Raw genomic sequence first — 26,483 nt, forward strand, 5'->3', positions numbered from 1 at the left:
TAACCACTTACCTATATCATGTCCCTTTCATCTGGTTTTGCCCACTCTGTATACCTAAATAGCTATTCCTTTACAACCACATTTGGAATAAAAGGTTATTATTACAAACTATCAACAGGAACAGATCCGAACACTAAATATCTATAATAAAAAATGATTTTTTTTCAATTTCCTCATTTATAGAGATAAGTTAGAGAGGGAATGAAGATCAGGAATAAAGGGAAAAGATACATTAGAATGTACCTCAAGATTTCCTGCCCTAGAAAAGGCACTATACACTGTTGCATCCTCCAATTAATGAGAATTTTCAATAGGAATCCCTGAGGTAATCATTGCTTATGTACAAAGTGAACAGATTTATAACTGAAGTCATCAGAAGTTCAGCTCAGGAAATTTTCTAGGGACATTTACGTCCTCCCCTTGACCCCTGAGCACAGTGCCTGACACATAGTAAGCACTTAATATACTGTTTGATAACTACCCAAAATTCCAAAGGGGGAAAAAAACTTCTCAAAATTGTCACCAAATGTCATGCTTGATTTTTATCAAGTAAATGGCAATAAGAAGATCCCAGAACAAGACAACTTACTCAGGATCCTCTTTCCCATTACAGAAGGAAGAAATGAAAGAGTAAAGTATTAGAGGAGAACTATGAAAGATGCATTACATATAAGAGAAAGGACTCCAGTTCTATTCAAGCATCCCTAAACGACCTAAAGAACTAGGTCTGTACCTATCACCTATGTGACCTTGGCTAAAATGCATCTGTGCACATGGTCCCAGAGAACAACTAGGAACAATGAATGGATGTAAATGGCAAAGAGGGGATTTTACACTTGGGGTAAGGACAAATTTGCTAGCAATTTAAAGGTAACAGAGATGGGGAATGAATAAGTGATTTCAATGGTAATAATAATAATAACAACTCAGAAGTGAGGAAATTGCCTTTACACATCGAGATGGGCACAATTTTAGGCATTCAAGAATCAAAGGAACTGCGAATTTAGGGCTAGAACAACCACTCCCTGGAGACAATGTAAAGGGCAATCGGGGTCAGTTACGAGTTGGACTAGACAGATTTTTGCTTCTCTCAACGCTGAGATTCTGCATCCATTTCCTCATCTGTAGCTGGACCAAATTATTCCTTAAAGGCGTTTTTGTGTTAAAAACTCTTCAATAATGACAACAGATGATAATAAAATTACAGATTCAACTGTACAATTATCACATTATTTAACAGGCTAAGAGTTGATAATCTTATAAAGACATCTGTACAGACATCAATATGAGCACAAAGGCAGCATGACTGACAAAATTAATTTAGTAGGTGGATCACTGCACACCATCTTATAACAAGTGCACACTTTAAACAAGCTCTTTCTAGGACTCAACAACTTCAGGGATGTCTCCATTTATGTAATTACATTTTTGGCTACAAAGTAATGGGCAGAAATTGGGAGGGGGGTGGCAAACATACTCAGAACAGTCTAACCTTATGCTACAAAGTTTGCTTTACATGGCAATTTATTGCAGCTGAATGAGAGTGAGTGCTTTAAATTTCAATTAAATCGAAATTTAATATCTCACTCTCTTCTACAAGGACAGGGCAATCAATTTTACTTCCCTCCTTTCCATTCCCTGATGTAATCCTCAGGGGAAGACTTTGACTCATTCAGTAATGTTTACATAGCTGAAGGAGAAAAGCAATGGAGTCTTTCTGAAGCTTCACATCCTTCACAAATGATATTTCAGACAGTCCATGGCCATTTGGATTTAAATTTTGGGAGTTTTCCCCTTGTTCTGTTTCAAAATGAAAGCCTGAGGCATTGATACTCCAGACAGTTTATGAATACCTTGCTAAAGTTGGCAGTGCCTGAAAAAAATTTCTGTGAAAGATTCTGATTTGGATCTAAAAATTCATATATTCAAAGCCATTAAAATCTTTAGAGCTTTAGAATGTTCGTTATTACATGCAAACTTGCCGTTTTGTAATGTGGTTACCTGGGGTTAGAGAAGTTAAAACATATGTCCTACAACTCTTAAATTTAAGTTGCAAAATTTAAAATGACAATTTGATTCAATAACATGCTATGAGATTAAAAGTAATATTAGTTCAGAATGCTAAAAGATAAAACGTGTTAGTAATTACATTGCAGGTTACTTTAAACTAGGTTTAGAACATACCTTTTAGAAAGTAACATTCCAACCCAATAATATTCCAGAAACATTTCTCTTTAAGTGTGAAATCATAAGTGACAATGGAGAGAGATAAATAACAAGCGACTTTTGCAAAATTACAAGCAAACAGAAAAGCTTCAAAACTATTTACCTCTCTTTCTCTTTCATTCTTAGAAAGTTGCATCTGCTTCAACATCTGGGATCTCTGCTCCATCATTAATGTTTTTTCATAAGTAAAAGCTGAAATATCATTTTCAACCTACAAGATTAAGAAATAAAGGAAGTACAATGTTTTATAAAGAATTCATTTGTGACAACGACATTTTCCATGAAAAATATTCCTGTAGTATATTACCCTGGGGGAAGAAGGGATTTTTAAAATTGTTTTACATAGCTTCCCTATCAGCACTGGTTGGTCTCTAAGAGATGGGTTTTAAAGGAATGCAATCCATCAACTGGAAAATGGTTGAGTAAATTGTGGTATATGAACATTATGGAATATTATTGTTCTGTAAGAAATGACCAGCAGGATGAATACAGAGAGGACTGGCGAGACTTATATAAACTGATGCTAAGTGACATGAGTAGAACCAGGAGATCATTATATACCTCAACAATGATACTGTATGAGGATGTATTCTGATGGAAGTGGATCTCTTCGATAAAGAGACCTAATTCAGTTTCAATTGATCAAGAATGGACAGAAGCAGCTACACTCAAAGAAAGAACACTGGGAAATGAAACGACTGCTTGCATTTTTGTTGTTCTTCCCGGGTTATTTTTAACTTCTGAATCCAATTCTCCCTGTGCAACAAGAAAACTGGTTCTGCACACATATATTGTATCTAGGACATGCTGTAACCTATTTAACATGTAAAGGACTGCTTGCCATCTGGGGAAGGGGATGAAGGGAGGGAGGGGAAAAATCGGAACAGAAGTGAGTGCAAGGGATACTGCTGTAAAAAGTTACCTTGGCATTCTGTCAATAAAAAGTTATTTCAAAATAAAAAACAAACAAACAAACACAGTCAACAGATAAAAAATAAAATAAATAAAGGAATGCAGTGCGTTAGAGCAAAGGTGGGAAACCTTTTTTCTGCCAAGGCTCATTTGGATATTTTATATCATCATTCAAAAGCTATACAAAATTACTGACTTAGAGAACTCAAACAGAGGGTGTGGTACCTAGCTTTCAACTCATCATGACCTGATCATTATGCAATTGCTTTAATGAGCCTTATACAGCCCAGGGGAAGGTTGTTCCCCACTCCTGACTCAGATGTACCAATCTCTTTTCTCTCCTTCCTCTAGTAATACTTGAAACAAACTAGACCAATACACGAAACTTAGTTAATCAAGTCCAAATCCAAACACTTCTACAAGAAGGGGGGGAGGAAGATAAGAAAGACACAGAGAGACATAGACAAAAAAATAAAATGAAAGCCCTGTTTCTGACTTTCTGGATTTCATAGCTACTGTCACATTCTGGTATTTCTGAAATACTATGATAAAAAATGGTCACTTCTGTCACGGCAAAGCATTTCTGCTTGGATATAGAAATCAAAGGGATATTAAAAAATCACGCAGCCTTCTCTTGGTGATGCCTCATAATTCCCACTTGGACTTAAAGATAGGAAAATTTCTCGTATCTTTTGAGGGATTGAGAAGATTTGTACAGCCCTGCTACCTTTCAAACTGACAAGCCTGCTGATGTGAGAAAGTCAAGTATATGTTCACAAATACACCAAAGAAGTAAAAGCCTTCAGAAAAATAAAGGCCAAGTCTAGCTTACCATTTCAACAACCTCGACCTCAGCACTGATTCGCAGATGATACAAAAACATCTGAAGATCTTTCTTCATTTGAATGCTGTTGTCATCCATTTGAGCTACAGTAAAGATACGCATTCTGCACTTTCTCCATACCTATCAAGAGCAAGGAAAGTTACTTAAGGGTTTAAAAAAACGAACATAATTGTATTGAAGCATGTGCACACAAGCTTGAAGATTCAGGGCGTAGCAGAATAATTTCTTTGCTCCCCAGGTTAAAATAATAAAGGGGAGAGGCTATTGTTTCAAGGGTAGCAGTTTTAAAACTTCCTGCAAAAGGCCTTTCTTGAGCCCCCTTATAGTACACACCTTCCAAACTCAGTAATGCTATTTATTTTGTACACTTTTTAATGTACTTATCTGTGCATGTCGTCCTTCCAATAGAATAGAATCTCTCTGAGGGCAGTATCTGTATCATATTCTTTTGTATCCCCAGTTTTAGCAGAATGCCTACTACATAACAGTATGCAAGGCTGAAATGCTGGCTGAAGTGAAATGAATCTATCTAGTAAATCTATCCAACACACAGTTTCAGGCCCAATACCAAAAGGAAAAATGGGATCAATTATGGAACCTTGTGCTGACGAAGCAGAAATGGCAGAAGCATTAGCATGCCGCCATCATGAACAATCCACCACACGTCGATGTTCCCTTCCCTAAAGCGCTCCTGGTTTTGTGGGAATGTGTCGATATTTTTAGCCACCAACAAAGCTTGCTGTGCTGCAGTGGTGTCTCGGATGGTATCTGTGGGAATAAAGAGAAGGTTCATTCAGCAGACTTGTCTACACTGGCTAAGAGCCAAAAAGGAACAAAGTCATAATGATCAGCAACATTCTAAGCCTGAAAGTTTTCCTTTCAGCTAATGCATTGCTGTAAAAAGCACCTTCATCCTGAAGATGAAGAAGGTCAAACCCAAAGAGATAAAAGCAATCCTTCGGCAGATTTACAAGGAAAGGGAAAAAAAAGCCCAAAGTCTTCCAAGAAGCCATTTCTTTTATAAATGGATGGCAAGTCAGAGCCAAATGAGCTCAGAGGCATTCATTAGTTTTCAAATTCCATGTGCTGCCCCCAATTATCTTAAGATTTCAAAGAATAGCTTGATGGTAAGCATTCATGAACAGTAAGCAGCAAGAAGAGGCAATAAGCCATACAAACCAACAAAATTCTTCCATGAGAAGGGGTTATCCGAGAGCTTCCATGATGATGGCCACGCCATAAGTACAGTGTTGTGCTTCATCCCACCCAAACCAGCAGACTGAATCAAGTGGGACATCCCATCTCTCAACGTGGAGGAGACCACCAACTGGCAGAACCCTTTGGTCTTTTCTACGGACATCAGGGAGCGGATGTTCTAAAAAAAAAAAAAAAAAAGTAAGAAAGAAAAGAAAAAGAAAAAAAAGGATTATCACTTGCAATGAAAAGAAAAAGTATCTGAAACATACATCACAATAATTATAATAAAGATGGGCATAGTACTGTGGTGAAGGGTTTTTTAATTCATTTGCTTTGAGGGTTCAACTCCTTTTTATAAAGCCATTGCTATGGTGGTGTTGAGAATAAATGGATGAGATCATTATACATGGTAACATCAATGATCAATTCTGATGAGCGTGACTCTCTAACAATGAGATGACTGATACCAGTTCCAATGATCTTGTGATGAAGAAAGACATCTACACCCAGAGAAAGGACTGTGGGAACTGAGTGTGGATTACAACATAGCATTCTCACTCTTTTTTATGTTTTTCACTTGCACTTTGTTTTCTTACTCATTTACTTTCCTTTTTGATCTGATTTTTCTTATGCAGAAGAGAATTGTATAAATGTTTACACAGATTGGATTTAACATATTTTAAGGTTGAATAATTAAGGCAAAATTCTAAAATGATGCCATTAAATGTGTCATGGGGCTTTTCCTTAGCTCTTGTAAATATTTGGATTTAAAGTCAGACAAAAAAAACCTGCTACTTTCTGCTTGTATGAGACCTGAAGAAACCAAGTCCCAGAAAAGTTAAGAATTGGCTTGAGGGACAGCAAAGGTGGTGCCATGGATAGAGCACCAGCCTGTAAGGTTTAAATCTGGTCTCAGACACTTCCTAGTTGTGTGACCCTGGGCAAGTCACTTAACCCCAACTGCCCCAGCAAAAAAAGAATTGGCTTAAAATAAAATGACCAAGTTTCCCATATTCCATGTATCATCCTTTCCAAATTTAAATGCAAAATAATACTGTGTAAAAGGGGAGAGAGTTAGGCCATTTTGATTAGAGCTGTCGGAGCTAGATATAAATTGTCAACCATATAGAATGATTCTAAACTGCAGTTCCAGTGTTCCAAAATAGATAACTAAATTCTGTTTTTAATGTGCAGATATACAATCACTACTTCTCCTTATTTCTTGTGGATGGTTTTTTCTCCCTTTGCTATATACATATGGTTGGTTTAAAGCTTGGCCACAATGTTTCACAGCCAGCAATCCTTTCTGAAATATTTGTGAGGTATTTTATGAGTTCAAAAATAAAATACCAGACAAATGATACACGACACAGCAGACAAAACAACCTTGGTATTGTTTCTTTTTATTGTTCCCACATGCAGGAGAGTTCTGGGGCACTAGAACAACATTTGGCCTTAAATGCAAACTGCCTTTAAAGCTACATTTAATTTTCAGAAATTCAAACCATTTTGAATATTTTAGTAAGATTTTTTCACTTCCTAACAATCATACAAAAGATTGTATTGAGATCTAGTAGCTACAGGTTTTCCAAGATATGAAAATAAAGACAAGCAATTTTATTTCTCTGGGGGTTGGATTATTTATATGCATTCAAAATGAACATCTAAAATGGAGAAAGGGAAGAATCCTCTGAAATTTGATTCATAAGTTTACAGTGATTACTTTGGAAGATATCCCCTTTTATATACTCATGAGAATCAAAAATGGAACATGTGAAAACAGCATGTCTGTACAATTAGATTACGGAAACCCTCAGAGTTCAGAATTAAATCCTATCTGGAAATGAAATATTCTCAACATTTACCTGGTTTGGCTATAAAATGGGGGGGAAAAATCCACAATGAAGGTAGCTTTTAAAAACAGAACCTAAAATATTTCTGACTTGTTCATTACTTTTCCTCCCTCAAACACGGTTATTCCTTGTAAATAAAGCACCAGAGGTTTGATGGAAGGGAGAGAAGGTAGAAGTTCAGAACAGCTAAACAACACAAATTGAGAATGACAATGTTTCAGTCTCCTATCTCAGCAAATAAAGGAGGAACAAGGAACATTACTGTTGATAATTCGAACTAGTGTCACTTAAGGATTTATGATGGGCAGCTTTTATTTACAAAGCTAATCACAGCCCAATATACAAATAGCTTCTCTATTTCCTCTTCCTACCTTGCCTCCCCCAGAATTCAAATGAAAATTCAGGGGTTAAATCAAGAAGCTCAAACAATGAAGCAGCTGCTCTACTCTGGGAATCCCTGTTCCCTCCACACTAAATACTATGATCCTTCCAGTTATACTAAAAACTATATATAGCAATAGCAGCATCTCCCATGAAGAAGCTATCTTGACGGTAGATATGTCATGTGTCTATTATAAAAGTGCTCCTTTGCATAGATATTGCCCTGTTCACATTATGGTATGTGAACTCTAAAAGGTTCACCTACGTCTATTGTTCTAAATGCTGCCAGTGGGGGCTTCCCACATCTCTACCCCCATCACTCCATGCTGCAGCTTATTCAAAGCCTGCTGCCAAAAACTGCCTTATCTTATTACAAGCATTCTTATTTCTTTGCTATTAAACCCTAAAACACATCACTTCCTGCTACATCAAAACAAATTTCTCTAATATACAAAAACATATTCTGCGGAGGGATCCAATCCAAATAAAACTGATATGATACAGTAGAAATATAGCACATTGAGGGTTTCAACTCAGAACACCTGGATTAGATCCCCCCCAAAAAAAACTATTTTGTGTCCTATATTTAAGTGTTTCTTTGAAATGGCTACTACCCTGTCCACATGATGACACATGGATTAACTAAAAGGTTCAGCCACATGTAGTGGACACCACCACTAGGGGGAGCGGAGGAGGGGAAGGGGGAAGGGGGGGAAAAAGAGAGTTTCCTCTGATGCTTAAAAAAAAAATTCCCTAATCTTATTCTACTACAAAGACCTTTCCATACCCTATATCAAGGGCAAAATCTATAATTTACAAAAAGAAAAAAAAAACAGTTTGAAAAAGGATATTCTCCAAGTGGATCTAATACAATAGAAATATATTACCCTGGGGATTTGGATTTAGAATATTTGGGTTTAAACATTACCTATGTAACTTAATGAAGGTAGTACTACAATAGAATCTAAAGCCCTTTTCTAGTTCTAAACCTACATACTTACATAGTAATTTTGTTCATTGAGGGCTAACAATTTGCCACACTTAGCTTCTAATCTACATCAGGACATAAAGATGCAAAGAAATGGAATATTCTCAGTTTACCATCTAGTAGTCTAGTTGATGAACATGGGGGAAATTGAATTAAAAAAAAAATGAAAACAAATGTTTTACAAGCTAATACATGGTTAATTGTCAAGTAAATGAGAGATATAATTGTTCTTAAATGACCAGAGCAGGGAGATCACTGAGCTGAAACGTTAAGATCATTTCACAAAAAGAGGGATTTCTGCGTTTTTAAAGATGACTAGACTTTTCAGCAGTTATAAACATCTATAGAGGGTAATCCAAATAGGTTTAGCAGAAGGCTTCTCCTATCTCTTTTACGACAGGGACCACTTTGAAGTATGGCAATATCTATGGGCCGCTTTGTGGGATAAAATACACAGGATTACAAAAAAAACAATTACACTGAAAATGAAAAATGAAATAGTTAACAAAATATTAAAAGAAAAAAAGTTAACTGACCCCTGGTTAAACATCTTTCTACAAGGCACAAGTTTTCTGATCTAAATAATGCAGAAGGTCCAAGAAAGTTGGAAATACAGGAAAATTAGGTAAGAGATTTACTATGAAAGACCTTCATTCCTAGTACCCTAGAAGGTAGAGGTCCTAATCTATTCTTATTCCTAAATGCTACAGCCAAGCATGATTTCAGCTCTTAATTCTTATAAAAATCAATATCTGTCAATGCAAAAAAAAAAAAAATTCCCCCATTTCTCTAAGTACTCTCCACTTTTCATTTCAGCACTACTGATTCTACTGTGCCTTTTGAAATCTTGAATATAGTCTCCCAAGCTCTCCTCTTATTTTGGATCTCTTCATTTGGATTATTTGCCACTTTCTTGCTATAATGGAAACTTGGCTCTCCTAAGAAAACATTATGTCCCTGGTTACATAGATGCTCCATTATTGAGAACTCATCTCATCTCCCTCTTCTGCCTCAACACTGAGGCAATAGGATGAACAGGTATGTCCTTTGCTGCTCCATGCTATTTCCAGAGGATCCCTTTGTCAGAACCAACCAGCCTCTCCTCTTTTGAGATTTACTCCATCTGTCCTTATTTCCATCTCCAGATGTACCATATAAGCTCATATAACCTCAAAAAGAGTGGCTTTCCAGTTCAATCAGCTCCTAAACTTCCCTGATCTCCAATCTTCATTTCACCTCAGTCATTTATGGAAGGCAGTTCCTTTGCAAAGAGACACAGTTGTAGAACACTCTGTCCATGATTGTATTCAATAGTCAAAAATCACTTACCCGAAATTCTTTTGGAAGGACAAGCTAAGCCTGACCTTACAGGAATTAGCCCAAGTGTCCCCTAGCAGGTGCTTAGTACACATCTGCTAGTGTGCTTATCCTATAAACAATGATGTATTCATCAAGCTGACACATCTCTCTTCCCTCAAATTTATTCACCAAAAAAGCCCCCAAAAAACCGTAATCTCTTTTGCTGTAATGAAAATTTTTCCTCATCAGTTAATCCCAATGAGGGAAGAGGGGTAGAAAGACTAAAATGCCTTTTAAAAAATGGTTTGACAACAGGAAAATCATCAAAGGATACCCTTTCCCTATTGTCTTCCAACTGTTTCATAGTCAAAACATAATGAGAATGCAAAAAGCTTCCCTCAACAATTTTTTTGATGAGATTTTTGTGGGCCACTGACAGAGATATTGTATAAATTGGCTTTGTCTAATCAACAATTCATCTTGTCATTTTAATTTTTATTTTAAGTTTAAATGGCTAGAAGATTTTAACTCAAAAATTCGTGAAAATATGAATATGACTGGAAAACTGGGCTTATTAGTAATAATGTTGAAACTATAGACCACCCTACCACCACAAAGAAAAAAAAGCCCTAAAGAAGTACTCTCTTTCCACTACTTCCACTATTGTCCATTATAGCCATGATTATATATAGCTCCATTTGGGGTTTCCTTGGCAAAGATAGTAAAGTGGTTTGCCAGTTCCTTCTCCAGCTCATTTTACAAATGAGAAAAGGGTTAACTGATATACCCAAAGTCACATAGCCAGTGTCTGAGCCCAAATTTTAATTCAGGTCTTCCCAACTCAGCAATCTTACCATGAGCAAGGGCCTGTATATAACCTCCTTACATTACTCTCATTTGATCACAACCTTGAAAGGTAGATAATATTACTTACACTCTCACTCTGCAGATGAGAAAACTGAAGTTAAATAAAGGCCAAGGTCCCAATGCTAGTGAGTGTCCAAGTGTTCAAAGCTGGACTTGAACTCAAGACCACTGTGCCACCATATTTTAACATATTAAAATATACTTTTAAAATAAATAATATGAAAATCTCTAAAATGACTGTATATGTCTTGGGGAGTTAAGAGAAGGAGGGAGAAAAAAATGGAATTCAAAAGCTTCACAAAAACGAAGGTTGAATACTATCTTTACATGTAATTGAATAAAATATTATTAATTTTTTTAAAAAAAGATCATTTACCTTTTGATTATATGTATGTTTACTTGTGGCACAAAGTTTTTTGCTTAAATTTCACACAGCCTCTTATTTAGGGTGTGTCTCCCAAGTACCCTTCTATAAATTAGAGCAATATCAATGAATTCAAACTCATAACGTGTTAGCACAAAATCAATGAGATTAATGGCTGCCAACCAATTTATTGCTGTATTCTAAGCTATGCAGAATCTAAATGACCTAGGCATTATCTGCTCCCTTCTATTACTGTGGAGAGTCAATAAATACATGTCCCAAAATTCATACCTCCTATTCTAGGATGGGATGTTCACATTCTACCACCTACCTAGTCTACCTCCTAGCTAGAAGTTGTATCTCTAAAAATTTTAAAACAATTTTTTCTGAAAGCGATTAATAGTAACACAAATTTGGGGCTCTCTAGGCATGTAGCTTCCTGCTACAACCTTCTTATAGAGAATACATGACAAATAGATCTCACTGAAGATATTGGAAGAATACTACTGATTAATTCTAAAACTTACTAACTTAATTAACTTTTAGTTGTTTAAAACGATAGAATTTAGTTCTAATTATGTAGATTTTTCATTGAAAAAAGAATAAGATAGGACAACTCCATAAACCTGAAGCATTATCAACACCAAAATTAATATTCATGAAGATTTAAAGTCTAATAGAGAATTCTTGGATCCAGACTAGAAGATAATATTGCCAACTTCTAACTTTAACTCCATTCAGAGTGTGAATGCAAAAAAAAATTACTTTTTCTCCTTCTTCTCCTACTGTTCTCAGTAAGAAGGATAACAAAAGCTTCACAGAGTTAGTTGCTCTTAAAGGGCTTCAGGTACATTATCTTATGTGAACCTGGAATTATATATGGTATTGAAAATGGAATCACAGTTAACTTCTAGAAAATTCGGAAGTAAGCAATTAAACTGCCTGTGCCCAGCAAGCAGTCAGTGTTAGGGGCCAATTTTGATGACTCCAAATCTAGTTCACTATTCACAAAGTTTCTCAACCCAGTCAGCTGAAATTACAACCCCGATGTCCTAAATATTAGAACACACTGTAATGGGAGACATTTCTATTTTGGAGAAGAAATGTTGCTACCATATGATCATTAAAAGAAATCAAGATGATGTGGCTAGTTTTGGACTCAAAAAAAATTTCTATGGGTGCCGATTAAGATGCATATCACACTAAATTAGAAATTAAATGTTGGGCAAGGAAATCTTAATTCAAATGCTACTACACTTTTGAAATGACACACTGAATTTTCTAACTATTAAATTCTTGGTTTATACCATTTGTTACTATTTGGCCTTTGATAACCAAGAAAAGTGTCTTGGAGGGGGAGAGGAAGGAAGGTGGATAGGTGGGTGTATGTATACCTCTTCAGCTCTCTGGGCTTCGTGGTGTTTATCCAAGTATGTTCCTTCCAGGACAGAGCCAACAATTGTTAACCCTTTTCCAGCCTTCAATTGGGTAGTAAATGAGAGTAACCTTGGATGCTTTACACACTGCTCTGAATCCAAATTCAGCATCACCAAAACTTGAGGTCTGCAATATAAAATAAAATTAGTAAGGAAAAAAAAACAGGAAAAATAAGTCAAGTGACAAGGTAGAATTTGTTTTAAAAATTGGTCTAAAAGGAACAATACTTCAAGACAGCTGTTTGTTGGTTTGTAGCACCCTCTGCTGGATAAAAATAAATATAGTCATTTCCAAATTATACTACAGATTAGGTAGCCTATAAACTGAATTCTTATGAAGTAAAATATAAAAACTTATTTTTCACAACCTATCCTGTTATAGATGTATAAGATCCATACTTTTATATGCTACACATGTTTTCAATGTATTGATCTGCTGTACTGATTTCTTCCCTTACGTGGGTCAGTTATTTCAATCATGTCCGATTCTTCAGTACCCCATGTGGGGTTTTTTTGGCAAAAAGTTGTTTGCCATTTTCTTTTCCAGCTCATTTTACAGATGAGGAAGTTGAGGCAGCCAGGGTTAAGTGACTTGCCCAGGATCAGGCAGCACATTTACTAAAATGTGTGAGTTCAGATTTGAGTTCAGGAAGATAAATCTTCCTAAGTACAAAGCCAGCATTGCATCCAGTGCAACACCAAACTGACCTATCTAAAAATAATCTTGTCATATACAAAATGTCTCTCTGGGAAGTGAGGGAAGTTTGGAATAATAGTGGTGATATATGAAACTGATAATGTTAAGAAAAACATTTTAAAAATTACTTTTTGCCTCTGGTCAATAATTCAAATGTTTGAAAGAAAATGAGATTCCTTAGCAAACCAAGAGCTGTATTAAAGTTTTTAAGTGTTTGATAAGCCAAATAACATCTAAAATCAGAACAAAGACTCATGAAGTCAGATGAACTACTTAGATGGGAGAACAGAACATTCAGGGTAGAGGTGAGGGAGAACACATGATAGTGTTTGAAGGACTGTCATGGGAAAGATGTTTATTGGAAGTCTTAAAGGGGCTAGATATCTATTTTGTCAGAGAGATTCTAGTGTAATTCTTTTTCAAGGGTAGGTAGGACTAGATTCCTTTTTGTTTTAGGGGATTTTTTCGAGGCAATTGGGGTTAAGCAACTTGCCAAGCTTCCCACAGTGTCTTGAGATCAAATTTTAACTCAGTTTCTCCAGATTCCAAAACTGATATTCTATCCATTATAGCACCTAGATGATCCTGCAGATTATATCACAATATAATCCTGTGATTATCCCCAAAATGAGACCGATATTATCCATTTCCAAATACAGTGACAATTTTTAACATAAGTCATCCTTGGACCTCAAAAATCACCATTCCCCTTCACATCTCACCAAGACTTTGTTTTGTAATTCGCAAACATCCTTTAGCTTTCTATATGAGTATCTCATCTCCTGTCTTGACTGTAGACTCTTAAGAGTAAAGAATTTTGTAGCTTCACTAGGACCTAGTACAGTGTTTTGCACACAAGTGCTTAATCAATATTCCTAATTAAAGTAAATTAATTAAATTAAATAATAAATTAAATAATTTAAAATGCTACAAATCAAAACTAATCATTTATCTTGTGCTTCCTATAATCATCCTCTTGTGCTTCTAAACGAACATGCTAAAGTCTACTTTGTAATGCATTGACTTTGCTTCAGATAGGACATGATAATATTGGGATGAACAAGGAGGGGATTTAAGACTACAAAGACAGAAGGATCATGGGAAGCTTACCTCCAGTTTTTAGTGTGAGGAGGGCCATGTTCTACCCGTAGCAATGCATAACGAGCTGCATTCAAAGATAAACCTCTTATTCCATCACCCCATTCTTTCTCAGCTCTTAAAAGAAAAACGAAACTCACTTTTAAAAACAGTTTGACAATCAATGTACAGATCAATTGTGTTGACTTTTTTCTCCCCTCTCTAAAAAACATACTATTTGTCATATTGGATGGTTCTTCAGGAGGACAGAGAAGGAGGGTTACATGGGATACCATGGAGTTATATAAGAAACAGAAAACATTTTTTAAAAAACTACTGGTAATTAGGTCATTACATTAAAGCTTAATAACCTGAGCCAGAACATATTAATCACAGGGCTGACTAAACAGCATATCACAATAAACTCCTATTAAAGAACAGAGTGTGTTTCAAAGACATATCAGATAAAAACTTCATTATCAAAAACAAACCTTTGTTCTAAGATGGCATGAGGCATAAGTGTATGCATTTGATCACACAAAATTATTATGTACCAATTAAAATAATGCCAAATGTCTACATGACAGTAATGAGAAAAAGAAATATAACTATTTAAAATACAAGTATGTTCACACACCCACACCCAATTGTTTTTATTTATATATACAGATAATTATACATATAATGAGAACATAATATGTAAAATAGGCAAAAAGAATGGGGGGGAGGAGGGTAGAAGAGGAGAAAAGACATCAGTGTATAGAAAATTGAAAAGTTACAAAAGACAGCCATTAATGAAAATGACATTTTGAGAAATGAAGTTGAAGAAGAAGTACATCCTAGGCATGAGAGACAGCCAGCAGAGAGATATGGAGATAGGAGATGAAATACTACTTATCTAAAATAGGTTTGGGTTTTTTTGTGTTTGTCTGTTTTCTGGCGTGCAACTTGGCTTGACCTTATAATTGGGAAAGTGACTAACACCTTTAAACACGTATACTGAAGTCTCATTTTTCTTTTTTTTTTCTGCAACACAAATTGGGAAAGGTATACTGCCTTCAAATTGTGAAAGACTTTAAATGCCAAACAGATAACTTGACATTGGATTTTCTAATAAGTAGTTCAGAACATAGGGTTAAAGATGGAGTTGGCCCAATTTTCCATCAAACATGATGATGAATAATAAAAAACACCCAAGAAAAATTTTTTTGTGTTTTGTTTTTAGACAAATGTGGCAGAAGATACACTTGGAACAAGAGGCGTATTTTATATACCAATAAAATTTAAAAAGCAAAGAAAATAACCATGGGCAATGTGCCAAAAGATCACAATAACTCTTCCCTTAAAAAATGCTAGTGTAACAATGCTACAACAATTAGTATACAGTATAGACACCATATCCAATTTTTTTTTTTAAAGTTTGCACATAGAGTGAAAAATTCTAGGGATAGTATATCAACAAAGCAGGCTTCAAAGCAGGTTACCAGAGAATTGAGGTTTTGTCATACATTTCATCAGATATGAGATACTATGTAAAAATATACCCATACTTGGACATCACCTGTCCCCCATAATTTTGTTGTTGTTTTGTACAAGCCAAGCACTAAGAAGGCTTTTACATTTTAAAATAAGTTTTACTGTATTTATAAACATTAAAGATGTCCTTTAGCACAAGGGTCAAAATGCACCAAAAAAGTCAGTAGGCTGGACTTGGCAAATGCCACCTCTGAGTTTAATCAACTAAAATGAATTCTAATAATCTCAGAAAAAAGAAATGGAGGAGATTCTTCGTTTCAATATAGGCATGTATATACACATACAATGCTGATACATGCAAATTATGATATTCATTCATTTGAAATTTCCCATTTTTTAAAGCACATCTCCCTCTTCTATGAGTGCTAAATTCATTAAGCTAATTAATTCATAATAAACAAGAAGCTTAGAAGAAAAACTGTAAAAGAAAAACAGAACCACTTACCCTCTGTATTCAATGTACTTATAGATACAGCCTGCAATGAGCATGGCAAACAAAGCATAGTACCAGGAACAAATGAACATCAAAGCAAGACACAAGCTCATCCCAAGAAAAGAAAGAGTCCTATGGAGAAAAAAAAAATTATTTAAATATTATAAAACTGGATTATTTTTTTCCATCAATTCTAACATTTCAATAAGGAGATTAAATTCTCTAAAAACGGGATGTGCAAAATAATGGAACATAATGATTGTGCTCAAAAATTAAACAAAAAAGGACAAATTGGCTAAGATGGCTAAAGATAGAAACGTATGTTACCTAAGATATGTGTGAATTAGTAGCTACTTCTCAAATTAGTATGTCAGAAATTACAAAAAAAGCTCTGTTTTCAAAGATAAGTTTATAACTTTGATATTAATATATCTGTAATATAAAAAAAAAACTAAGATTTTTGACATGAATTCCATTAAAGAAACTAAAGGATTGATTACAATGTTGTTTTGAATGTAGAGGTTTTGGAAGTCAGCAAACACATGGCTGTGTGATAGGCAGCATAGCTGCCTGATTTTTGAATCCAGAAGATCCAGGTTCACATCCAGCCTCTTTCCAATGGTCTGGGCAACCCTCCATAGCTCTGGGCAACCTTCAAAGGTTATGGAAGGTGCAAGAAAAAATGCCATTATGCATTAGCATTGTCAGCCAAAGCTCCCTTATATCAATAGAATCACAGAACCAAAAGTTATCCAAGCATATTTAAAGTTGTTACAACCTAATGAACAGAGCCTACATTTATCCTCCAAACGTTGCACCAACAACTGAAAATGCTGCAAGCTGAGCAGAAATAGAGAAATTAGCTTACCAATGATAATACTTGAAACGAGGACGCCAGTTTGGGGTGCGCAGAAGAGTTTGTAGAGCACAAGCCAAATTCACAAACATGTAGCACATGAGGAAAAACCTAAAGAACAGAAAGTATAAGAGATCACACCAATGTTGCACAAATACCACAGTCTTGGTTTGCTGCTGAAAGACCAGAGAGTAAAAAGGGTCTGGCTAATTATCATGGGTCAATGAAAGTTGGGCAGGGATAGGAAAACAGAAGGCTGGGTGACCCACCTTGATTGAGGAAACCGATAGACTGTGGGTACACAAAATGTAAGCTGTTCAAATCATCAATGAACTCCCTAAGAAAAAAATCCCCAGAGTCCAGATGGATTCATAAGAAAATCCTATAAAAGGGTTAACAATGAAAAATGGTATCCACCTTTAAAGACATATACTGAAGTCTCAGTGAAGAATGAAGTATTATTTTTCATTTATTTGTCTCGTTTTTAATATTTTTTTCTGCAACACAATGCTAATATGGAAATATGTCACAAATATAACTGATATCACATTGGTTACCTTCTCACTTGGTGGGGGGGAAAGAACTGTAGAGGAGAGAATTCAGGAACTCAAAATTTTTTCAAAAATAATTTGTGTGTGTGTGTGTGTGTGTGTGTGTGTGTGTGTGTGAGTGCGTGTGTGTGTTTGTTTACATTTAATTACAGACTTTTCCAGCGTATTTATGAGGGGGACAAGGAGAGGAGGAAATGAAAGTATAAAACAAAGAATAAAAAAAAACCTAGAAGGAAGAACAGAAAAGTACAATGCATAGGATTTATTACATAGGTTTTATGAAATGGAAATTTAATGCTTTTGTGAAATGAAAATATAATGTTCAGCTGTGTACAGGCTGAAGTTTTTTTGTCTCATTTTGTATTTAAATTTAAAATGAATTTTAAAAAACTTTCTTATTAAAGCATTCCAAGAGGCTTCAATTACATTAATGACAACTTAGCTCTAGGAATTATTATTCTTAGCCCTGGTTGCAAATCCAATGTACTATTTATGTGAATTAAATGCTAAAATTTATTTCCATTCCTATCAAATAAAAAACATAGGAAGGTATAATAACCAAAATAAAGTTAGGAACACTGCTCACTAAAAAGATTGTTTAATAAAGAGCATTCAGGAACACGTGTTTTGTGATAAATCTCGTTCTCTTTAGTGCTTAACTATCTCACAGGTTCAAATGTTTTATTTATTGTCGCCAAGAAGCAATCTCTACTTGGATAATCTGTCACCTCTACTATAACAGATTCAAAACTATACTACTGTTTACATTCAAAGAGAATTTTCTTTCAAGGTTCAACATTTCCATTCATGGTAACTCAAGTCACCTGGTGCTACAGATTCTTTGATTCCTCAATAGTCTTGATTCTCCCACACATTGAGATATCAGATCCAGTGTCATTCTTCCAAAAAGATTTTCAGATCAATGGGGACTGCTATCACTCTATCCCATAAACAATAACTTAATTGCTCTCTCTAATTCAGTCTCGCCGTCTTTCTCATCCATTTTTTACACTCCATTGACATACCAATCTTTCAAACGTCTTTCATCATGATTTGTACTACCTACAGTCTAGTTATTTTACACAATTCACCAAAGTAAAGCCTCTGATGCATTCAGGTTGTTATTAATTGTCCCTTTTCATTTCTTTTCCTCCTTTTCTACTTTTTGCCTCCTAAACCTTTCTTATTTCACTTTCCCACTTGAAGTGCTTCAAAGGACAACAGCTGCTGTGAAGTCTCTTTTAGATAACCAAATCTAAGGCTGCCTCCCAACTTCCTTAAACCATGAGCCACAACATATGTTGCCAACCACTTCTCTAGCACAGTAGAAACTAGGCAATGTTAAGTCAGGGGACCAGGTTCAAGTCCCATTAGCCTTGACCATAGATAAGTCTGTTTACTCTTACTCATCTGTAAAACTGGGATGGGATAGGGCTAGATTTAGTACTACTACTACTACTTAATCTCCTTCAAACTTATGTATTTTACCTATTTGTATATTATGTATTTTATTTATCTTGGGATTTTTACCGTACTCTCTATGTTTCCAGTTAGCCTATTGAGGTCTGTGACTTAAGAGAACATATCCTTACAACACTCCAAATATCCAATGGATTATTTGTGCCCAATTTGTGGAAGAACCTTTCAAGCTTTTATTGGTCTGCTCAGCCATAATCATACCCGACTCCAACTTGGTTGTTTTGAAAACCAAGGAAAACGACCATCCTCACTAGCAGTGTGCTTACATAAAAATTTCAGACATTTAATAAAACACATCAACTTGATCATCAGGAATTCTCAAATGTATTTTTAAAGTGCTAGATGTTTTTTTAATTCAAGAAATTATATTTGATAAAATGTTTTAAAAGGCAGTGTACATTTATAAGCTCTTACCATTTTTAACAAGGGTGATTTTTCAATGGAGACATGGAAAACATTTGAATGTTCCATAAAAGAAAGTAAAAAATAGAATAGTGCTTCTTTGACAAAGTCATGTTATCCCAGGTTTAGAGCACAACATGCAACACTGAGATCTCTCTAGAAAACAACTATTTTTGGGAAATCAGCTTAAGTTCTGATTAAGGTATTTTGGGAGAATATCTTTAGTTTTTCTCACTTTTACAAGTAGTCTTCTTCAAAACAAAGTTGTACATAAACAGGTTGCTGTGTCAGGGAATTGAGGAGCAATCCAATGCTTTGCAATAATGAAGATTAAAACCATTTTCTTTCAAGTTAGAATCTTCCAGAATTTGATCCTTAGATCTTTTTGAAAAGCATCTATTCCAAGAACAAGTAAGGAATTATCCTGGCAGTGAGTTCGACTCCAGAAGCATTTTGAAGATGTGCCATCTTTATCTTTGAGAATCACCCAGAGTTTTCAGGACTCAGAGCAAAATAGTTTTTGGGTTTGTTTGTTTTTTTACAGGTTTATAGCTAGCATTGTCTTCATTTAAAAAAAAAAAAAACAATGATATCATAAGATATCACATACCAATCTGCTGTCATTTGTTGTGTGGGTACTTCTTGAAAGACAAGCTTAAAATTTTCCTACATTCCTTTTGGGAAGCTCACAACAAAATCCTTTCTACTGCTTTCACCAAGTCACCAAAAGACCCACAGGATCATAGTCCTGCATTGTCAACAAAAAAAATCTTCAAGAATATTAAAACAGAAAAAGCAATTTGTGTCAAAAAATAATAGTGACTGGTGCCTATGCTGAGGGGCCATTCACTTTTTCCTTTCTTGGAAGGTGTTTCTGATAAGATAGCTATCACTCCAGCACCACGAGCAGGGCTAGCCAAAGGGAAATCCAGGCTGGGGAAGGCTGGGATGCAAGCTTAGTGGGGCCAGAAGCAGCCATCTCACAGACTCCTTGACCCAAGGTGCTAAATTGTTAAAAACTGGAAAAGTTATTACTAAAAAAGAAAAAGAATTATGGTCTGGAAGAATGAAGGAGAATGAAGAAAACAGTATTAATGAAATTACTTAAACAATGCTGCATTTCTGTAATGTAATAATGTATTACTATATTTCCATTCTGACAAGTATACTTACATTGAAAGAATTGGTGCCACACTGTCCAAAGAAGCAATTAAGATTCCTATTTCACAGATGAGAGCAGTAAGGAGCAAGGCCCATGTGGGCTCCCCATTGGCTTTTCCATGACCAAACACCTAATTCAAGTCAAAAGCATAAATGTAATTATTTTTCAAGTGCATTTTGCGGCAGAGGTATAACAAAGAACCACATTCCAATAAACCAAAGTCCTTTAAAAAAAAAACAGGGCTGAAACAAAAAAAAAGGCCTGCTCAGCTTTCTTTGTGCATAAATTTCCCATCCTCACATAACAAAACTTAAGAAAAACAAAATATTTTTCCAAAATGTCAACATAACTGCAAGACTAAATAACTCAAAAAGGAACAAAATGTTGGGGGCTAAACTGTTTAGCTGCTTCTGAGAAGCAATGTCCAATACAAATAAGAAAAAGCTATCCTCAAGAACTCTGCATTTGTCTTCAAAGATGGATGACTCTGGAGGGCACTGAACTAATAATTCTAAAAATTATTTTAGTTGGAACAATAATCAATGTGCATTCTCTTGATTGCAGATTAGTGTACTGACCTCAAAGCTGTGAAATAAAAAAGGGGAAAGGGTCAGGAATTGGCCCTTGAGGCACACAAAACACATCAATAAGGTAATAAACATTCTTCATGGTCAGCAACTGCTTCAAGCCAAAAATAATTCTGCAACACATATACATCCATCTGGTGGCATCAGTCAGCTACTGTGGGAGGATTTTTTTCATTGTTAATCTCATTCTCCTGAAATAAACTCCTCTATACTACTCCTTCAATGCCTTATTAGCTTAGCATGGTTACTTTGTGTTCCTTAATACTTTGCAAATAGAATATAAAATTCAAGCTCTGAAATCTCTGGGGTTGGGCTGATAATGACCATACATCTATTGTCTGAGTTCAGTTAAGTCCAGAAAGTGTCAGCACCATAAATCTGATTCTCATAAAATAATGATTTGGGGGAGTCCAATAAATCAATTAGGGGTAGCTGGGTAGTGCAGTGGATAGAACAGATAGATCCGAGTTCAAAGTCAGTCTCAGTTTCCTCATCTGTAAAATAGAGACACACTGGAGAATGAAATGGCAAACTATTCCATTATCTTCGCCAAGAAAACCCCACAGACATAGTCAAAGGGGGTCACATAGATTTCTGCACTACTATGTAATAATAAATTTGAACTTAACTTAAAGCCTGAAAGAATTATATTCTATATCAATTAAACGAATACCTACTCTAATGAAGACATAGATCAATAAAGTGCCCAATAGAAAATAGTGTGTTATAAACATCTGCTAAAAGTTGAAAGCATTGTAGTCATCATTTGCAAATCCAGCCACCTAAAATTTTTTCAAACCAGAAATTCTAACATCAATCTTTAGTGATTGGGATAAAGACACTCAGAAAGAGTATGAAAAATTTGTCATTTCATATAAATTATAAAATATCTCAAATAGAGAAAAAGAAAACAGTGGTTCCATTTTTTCCTTTTTTAAAAAATAATTTAAAACTGTACACATCTTTGGCACTTTTCATTGAAAGGGAAATGTAAGATATAAGTGAAATGCAAGTCTCAACATACATCATCATAAGACAGATGAACAATCAACATATATTTAGCTTAAAGAATAAAGAGGGGAACAAGATAGCAGTTCTCAAATATTTGAAGGCCTACCATGTAGAAGATGGTACAATTTACTCTCTATAATGTCAGTGAGTAAAGTGGCCGGTGAATAGAAGTTATAGGAAGCCAAAGGCCTCCTTATAAAATAAGTTTCCTAATAACATAACTGTCCAAAAATGGAAGGTGACTTCCTTGTTAAGTTATAAATTCTCTGTCCCTGGAAAAAATCTCCAAACAAACAAGATAACTACCTCTTCAAAATATAATTCACAGGATTCTAATGTTACAATATGCACAGAATCTTAAGGATTTTAATGAATTATATTTGTGTTTTATCATCGAGACAGAGATAGTGTGACAAAATGCATAGAGTGTGGACTTTGAGGCAGGAAGAATCAATCTAGGAGCTGTGTGACCCTGGGCTAGTCACTTAACCCCAATTGCCTCAGTTAAAAAAAAAAAAAGAATCAATCTGTGACTTACATTTGAGGTAAACTTCCATTTCTGATGCTTACTGGTGACTGAGTAAGTGAAGCTACTTTCTAAGACTTCTTTTTTAAGTGAAGGAGGGGTTTCAATCTGCTTTAAAAAGGGAGTTTTTACACAGAGACTGCCCAATACATTGACAAAAGTCATAGATCCTTTGCTTATTGATCTTTTCAGGAGATTGTTGTTTTGGAGTGGATGATTGGATGAGATGACCTTGAAGGCACATTAAAACTAAAATCCTAGATTTAAATCTTTTTGTGTGTATGTTAAACCCACTTTGATATTCTGGTGAAGGCCAATGATTCCAAAGAATAATGTTCACAAATATATAAAACATATTGCAAAAGAAACCAATCATGTTGAAATATGGTTTTTTAAAGTTCATATACTCTAGGTTAAGAACCCTTCTTCTAGACCAACTAGAACAAATGTATACAAATCACTTCACATCCTTTAAACACTATAAAAACATGCACTGCTCTCAGAGAGGAAAGAAATAAGCATTTACACGATGCCTACTATGTGTCAGTTACTTAGCACTAAGCGAGTCTCTCATTTGATCCTGACAACCCTTCGAAGCAGCTGGTGATATTACCCTTATTTCCATCTGAGGAAATAGAAACAAAGTGGCTTCCTCACACAACTAGTGTCTGAGGCAAGATTTGAACTTGGATCTTCTTGCCTCTAAGTCTAGCCATAGTTGCCTCTGAAGACAAAGAAAGACTAATAATAATTAACAAATAGAAATTCATTTCTTTGCTTTTTGTTATAAGATCATTCTCTGAATCTTACAATGATATGAAATGATTCAGGTCAGTAACTACCTAAACAAACAAACAAACAAACAAAAATACAAAGACAGAAAAAATTGACCAAAAAAACTGACTAACTAAAATTATCTCATTATAAGTAATCAGGATAATGATAAAATGATCAAGGTCTTTAAGGTCTTTTTGATGTTGCTGCACATCTTTTCCACTTGAAAAGGCCAATGTCTTTGGGAGGGTAATGACTGGCAAGTAAATTGGATTTAAGTGAGGTAGGGCTGTGCAAGAGCCTTACTATCTCTTCCTGAGTCACTGTGGCCAGTGGCAAGACAACTTGGGTCAGAACAACTTGTAATGGCCCTGAAAGTAGGTCTCAGTTTGTCTGAGCAATATCCATTAAGTGATTTAAGTCTAGATAAGAAAAAAAGGCAAAAAAAAGGCTTGGGAAAAAGCTTATTGGCCACTCAGTGATAAAATGATCAAACGATCATAGTCTTTTTGATAAATCCATTCCATAATCCATCTTTGCAGAAAACATTCGTCATACAAGAATATAAAGGTCACTAGTAGCTTTCTTTAAAACCAAAGTCACTACCCACTATTATATTCTTCCCTTATGAACCCTCAAAGGAGGCAGCTTTTATTTTCTCTCGAGTGTTCATATGGACATGTGATGGACATCAGCATAATCTTATGGCCATATTCCATGGTCACATGGTTCTGTTTCTCTCCGAAAATGTCAATCCATCAAGAATTGTTCCGTTTTTGTCTCTGCCATTAGCACTTACCACAGTACCTGCAGCAAAGCTGCTGTTTAATAAGTATTTGCTGACTGCCATACCCAAGTTAATGAGAAAAATTGTTAAGGAAAAAAAAAACAAAAAAAACCTGTCTTCCCTCACCTGAAGGAAAGGCACAATTCCATCTCTTGCAATAGCCTGCAGGAGCCTAGGTGCACCTGTTAAGCTCTGTAGGCCAGCCCCACATGTAGAGAAGAAGGAACCAATGACAATGACCCAGGGTGATGGCCAGGCCAGCATACCAATCACAAGTTTTCCATTCAGGGCCTCTCCAAACCTAAAAAGGAGGAAAAGATGAGTACTAGAAGGAATAGGTTTTTGATTTGCTAAAACAAAAGCAGATAATAAGTTCACTGATTTTTTTCACTTTGGGGGTTTTTTTATGGTATTACTAACAGACAAATAGAGCTAATGTGAACTTGATTCAGCATTTTTGATTCAGAATGAAGAAAATATTATTTAAAACTAACTATTATTGAGGGTTCTACCACAGAAGATTACTTAAACTAGTCTCTTTTATGTCTACATGTGTAAAATATATTCTGTATTATGTAGAATATAAAGCACTATTATGTATACTATATATTACATACGTATGCACAGCATAACAGGATTCGGTATATTCAGTATGACTTTATATATGATGTATATTATATATACAAGCATAGTACACAGTATTTTATTATATATAATATACAGTTATATAGACATTATAAATTATATATTCACACAAAATACAATAAATTATGTATCACTCCCAGAATATACATTATACATTATATACAATGTATATAGTAATGTTTTAGGTGAGAAACATTTTACTAAAACTTTAAATCAATTTCTTATTTAAATACATTTTAATTATACATTTAATTATACATTAAATAAATTTAAATAAATAAATACTTGATGAAATCAAAGCTATCAAAGTTTGCATGTTACAAACTAAAAATTGAAATGAACTTACTTATCTCTCAAAATAACACCTTCTATACAAGCTCCAAAAAGGACAACGCAGGACAAATCTATTTTGGTAAGTTAAGAAACAATTCTAACAACAAATATAAAGAAATAAGTTCAAATAATTCAAGAACTAACAAAGCTATGGGCTTCTTAGAGGCATTGCCAAATTTCTCCCCACAGTATGACAAAATAGAATAGCCTCAAAAGATTGGGAATGTTCTTAGAATCACAATCAGCAGAAAAACATATAGACTATCTCCAAACCCATTCTACCCAACCCCCAAGAAAGAATTTCAGCTATGTTTGTGTGTGTGTGTGTGTGTGTGTGTGTGTGTGTGTGTGTGTGTGTTTCCTTTTTCTCCTCCCCAACATTCTGCTTTTCCCCAAATTTACTGAACAACTTTCTGCTGGTACAAACAATTCTATTTGCTTCAAATATTTAGAAAAACAACAATTATGGTCACGGCTTCAGAGAAAATCTTTTGGAAAAAGAAATCTGCATTCTGATTCGGATCAGTACAGTTGTTAGAAAAGAAATATTAGTTAAGAGAACTGGGATGTGAAATTTGACATTCCAAAAAAGAAGACCAGAACAGAGACACTTAACATCTCAACATATTTGCCCAAAGGATACAGATAAAAGATGTGGTCCCAATTGCCAAAATTGTTCCAGTAGGGATGGATTTCTGAGCATCCCTTAGATCACCAGATCGATTTGAACCTGCCATAATACCTAAAACACAAACAAAAACCAGTTATTTTATTCTATCTTAAAATCTATGAGAGATATGCAAATGTTTTTTGGTGAAGCAATTGGGTTAATTGACTTGCTCAGGGTCACACAGCTAATAAATGTCAACTGTCTCAAGCCAAATTTGAACTCAGTCCTCACGATTCCAGGGCCTATGCTCTCTCCACTGTACCACCTGGCTGCTCCAATATTTGCTTTTGTTTTTTTTTTTTTTTTTTTTTTTTTAAAGGAATTCTTTGGTTTTTTATTGATGCTGGGTACTTAGACATGATATCATCAGTTTTTTAATAACCAAATTGGTTTTCATTCTATAAAATGGAGGCACATATAGGAAAGCAGAACTAAGGTAAACTTCGTAGTAATTTGAACAAAAATTAGACCATTAAACAAAGTCACACTTTTAAATAAAAGATAATTTCTTTCTCTTCCCTCATTTAAAGCATCAATGCTTACATTTAGAGCTGGCTACACATCCCTTCTGCATTGCGAGGATAGGGACA

At 35.0% G+C, this 26,483-nt stretch overlaps 1 protein-coding gene across 2 annotated transcripts in view; it reads right to left on the minus strand.

The window, feature by feature from the left end:
* Nucleotides 1–26,483, minus strand: part of SLC12A7 (solute carrier family 12 member 7) — a 290,856-nt gene that overhangs the window by 21,522 nt on the left and 242,851 nt on the right. For both annotated transcript variants that reach the window (XM_051969803.1, XM_051969802.1), the window contains exons 10-21: nucleotides 25,867–25,965; nucleotides 25,237–25,294; nucleotides 24,372–24,546; nucleotides 20,572–20,690; nucleotides 16,979–17,077; nucleotides 16,123–16,242; nucleotides 14,175–14,279; nucleotides 12,326–12,494; nucleotides 5,162–5,357; nucleotides 4,581–4,750; nucleotides 3,971–4,102; nucleotides 2,330–2,437 (exon numbers count right to left, since the gene is read on the minus strand). In XM_051969803.1, coding sequence (XP_051825763.1) covers nucleotides 2,330–2,437; nucleotides 3,971–4,102; nucleotides 4,581–4,750; nucleotides 5,162–5,357; nucleotides 12,326–12,494; nucleotides 14,175–14,279; nucleotides 16,123–16,242; nucleotides 16,979–17,077; nucleotides 20,572–20,690; nucleotides 24,372–24,546; nucleotides 25,237–25,294; nucleotides 25,867–25,965 — 1,550 coding nt within the window. The remainder of the gene's footprint in view (nucleotides 1–2,329; nucleotides 2,438–3,970; nucleotides 4,103–4,580; nucleotides 4,751–5,161; nucleotides 5,358–12,325; nucleotides 12,495–14,174; nucleotides 14,280–16,122; nucleotides 16,243–16,978; nucleotides 17,078–20,571; nucleotides 20,691–24,371; nucleotides 24,547–25,236; nucleotides 25,295–25,866; nucleotides 25,966–26,483) is intronic.

This window comes from Antechinus flavipes, chromosome 1 (genome assembly GCF_016432865.1).
Source record: "Antechinus flavipes isolate AdamAnt ecotype Samford, QLD, Australia chromosome 1, AdamAnt_v2, whole genome shotgun sequence".
Lineage (NCBI taxonomy): Eukaryota > Metazoa > Chordata > Mammalia > Dasyuromorphia > Dasyuridae > Antechinus > Antechinus flavipes.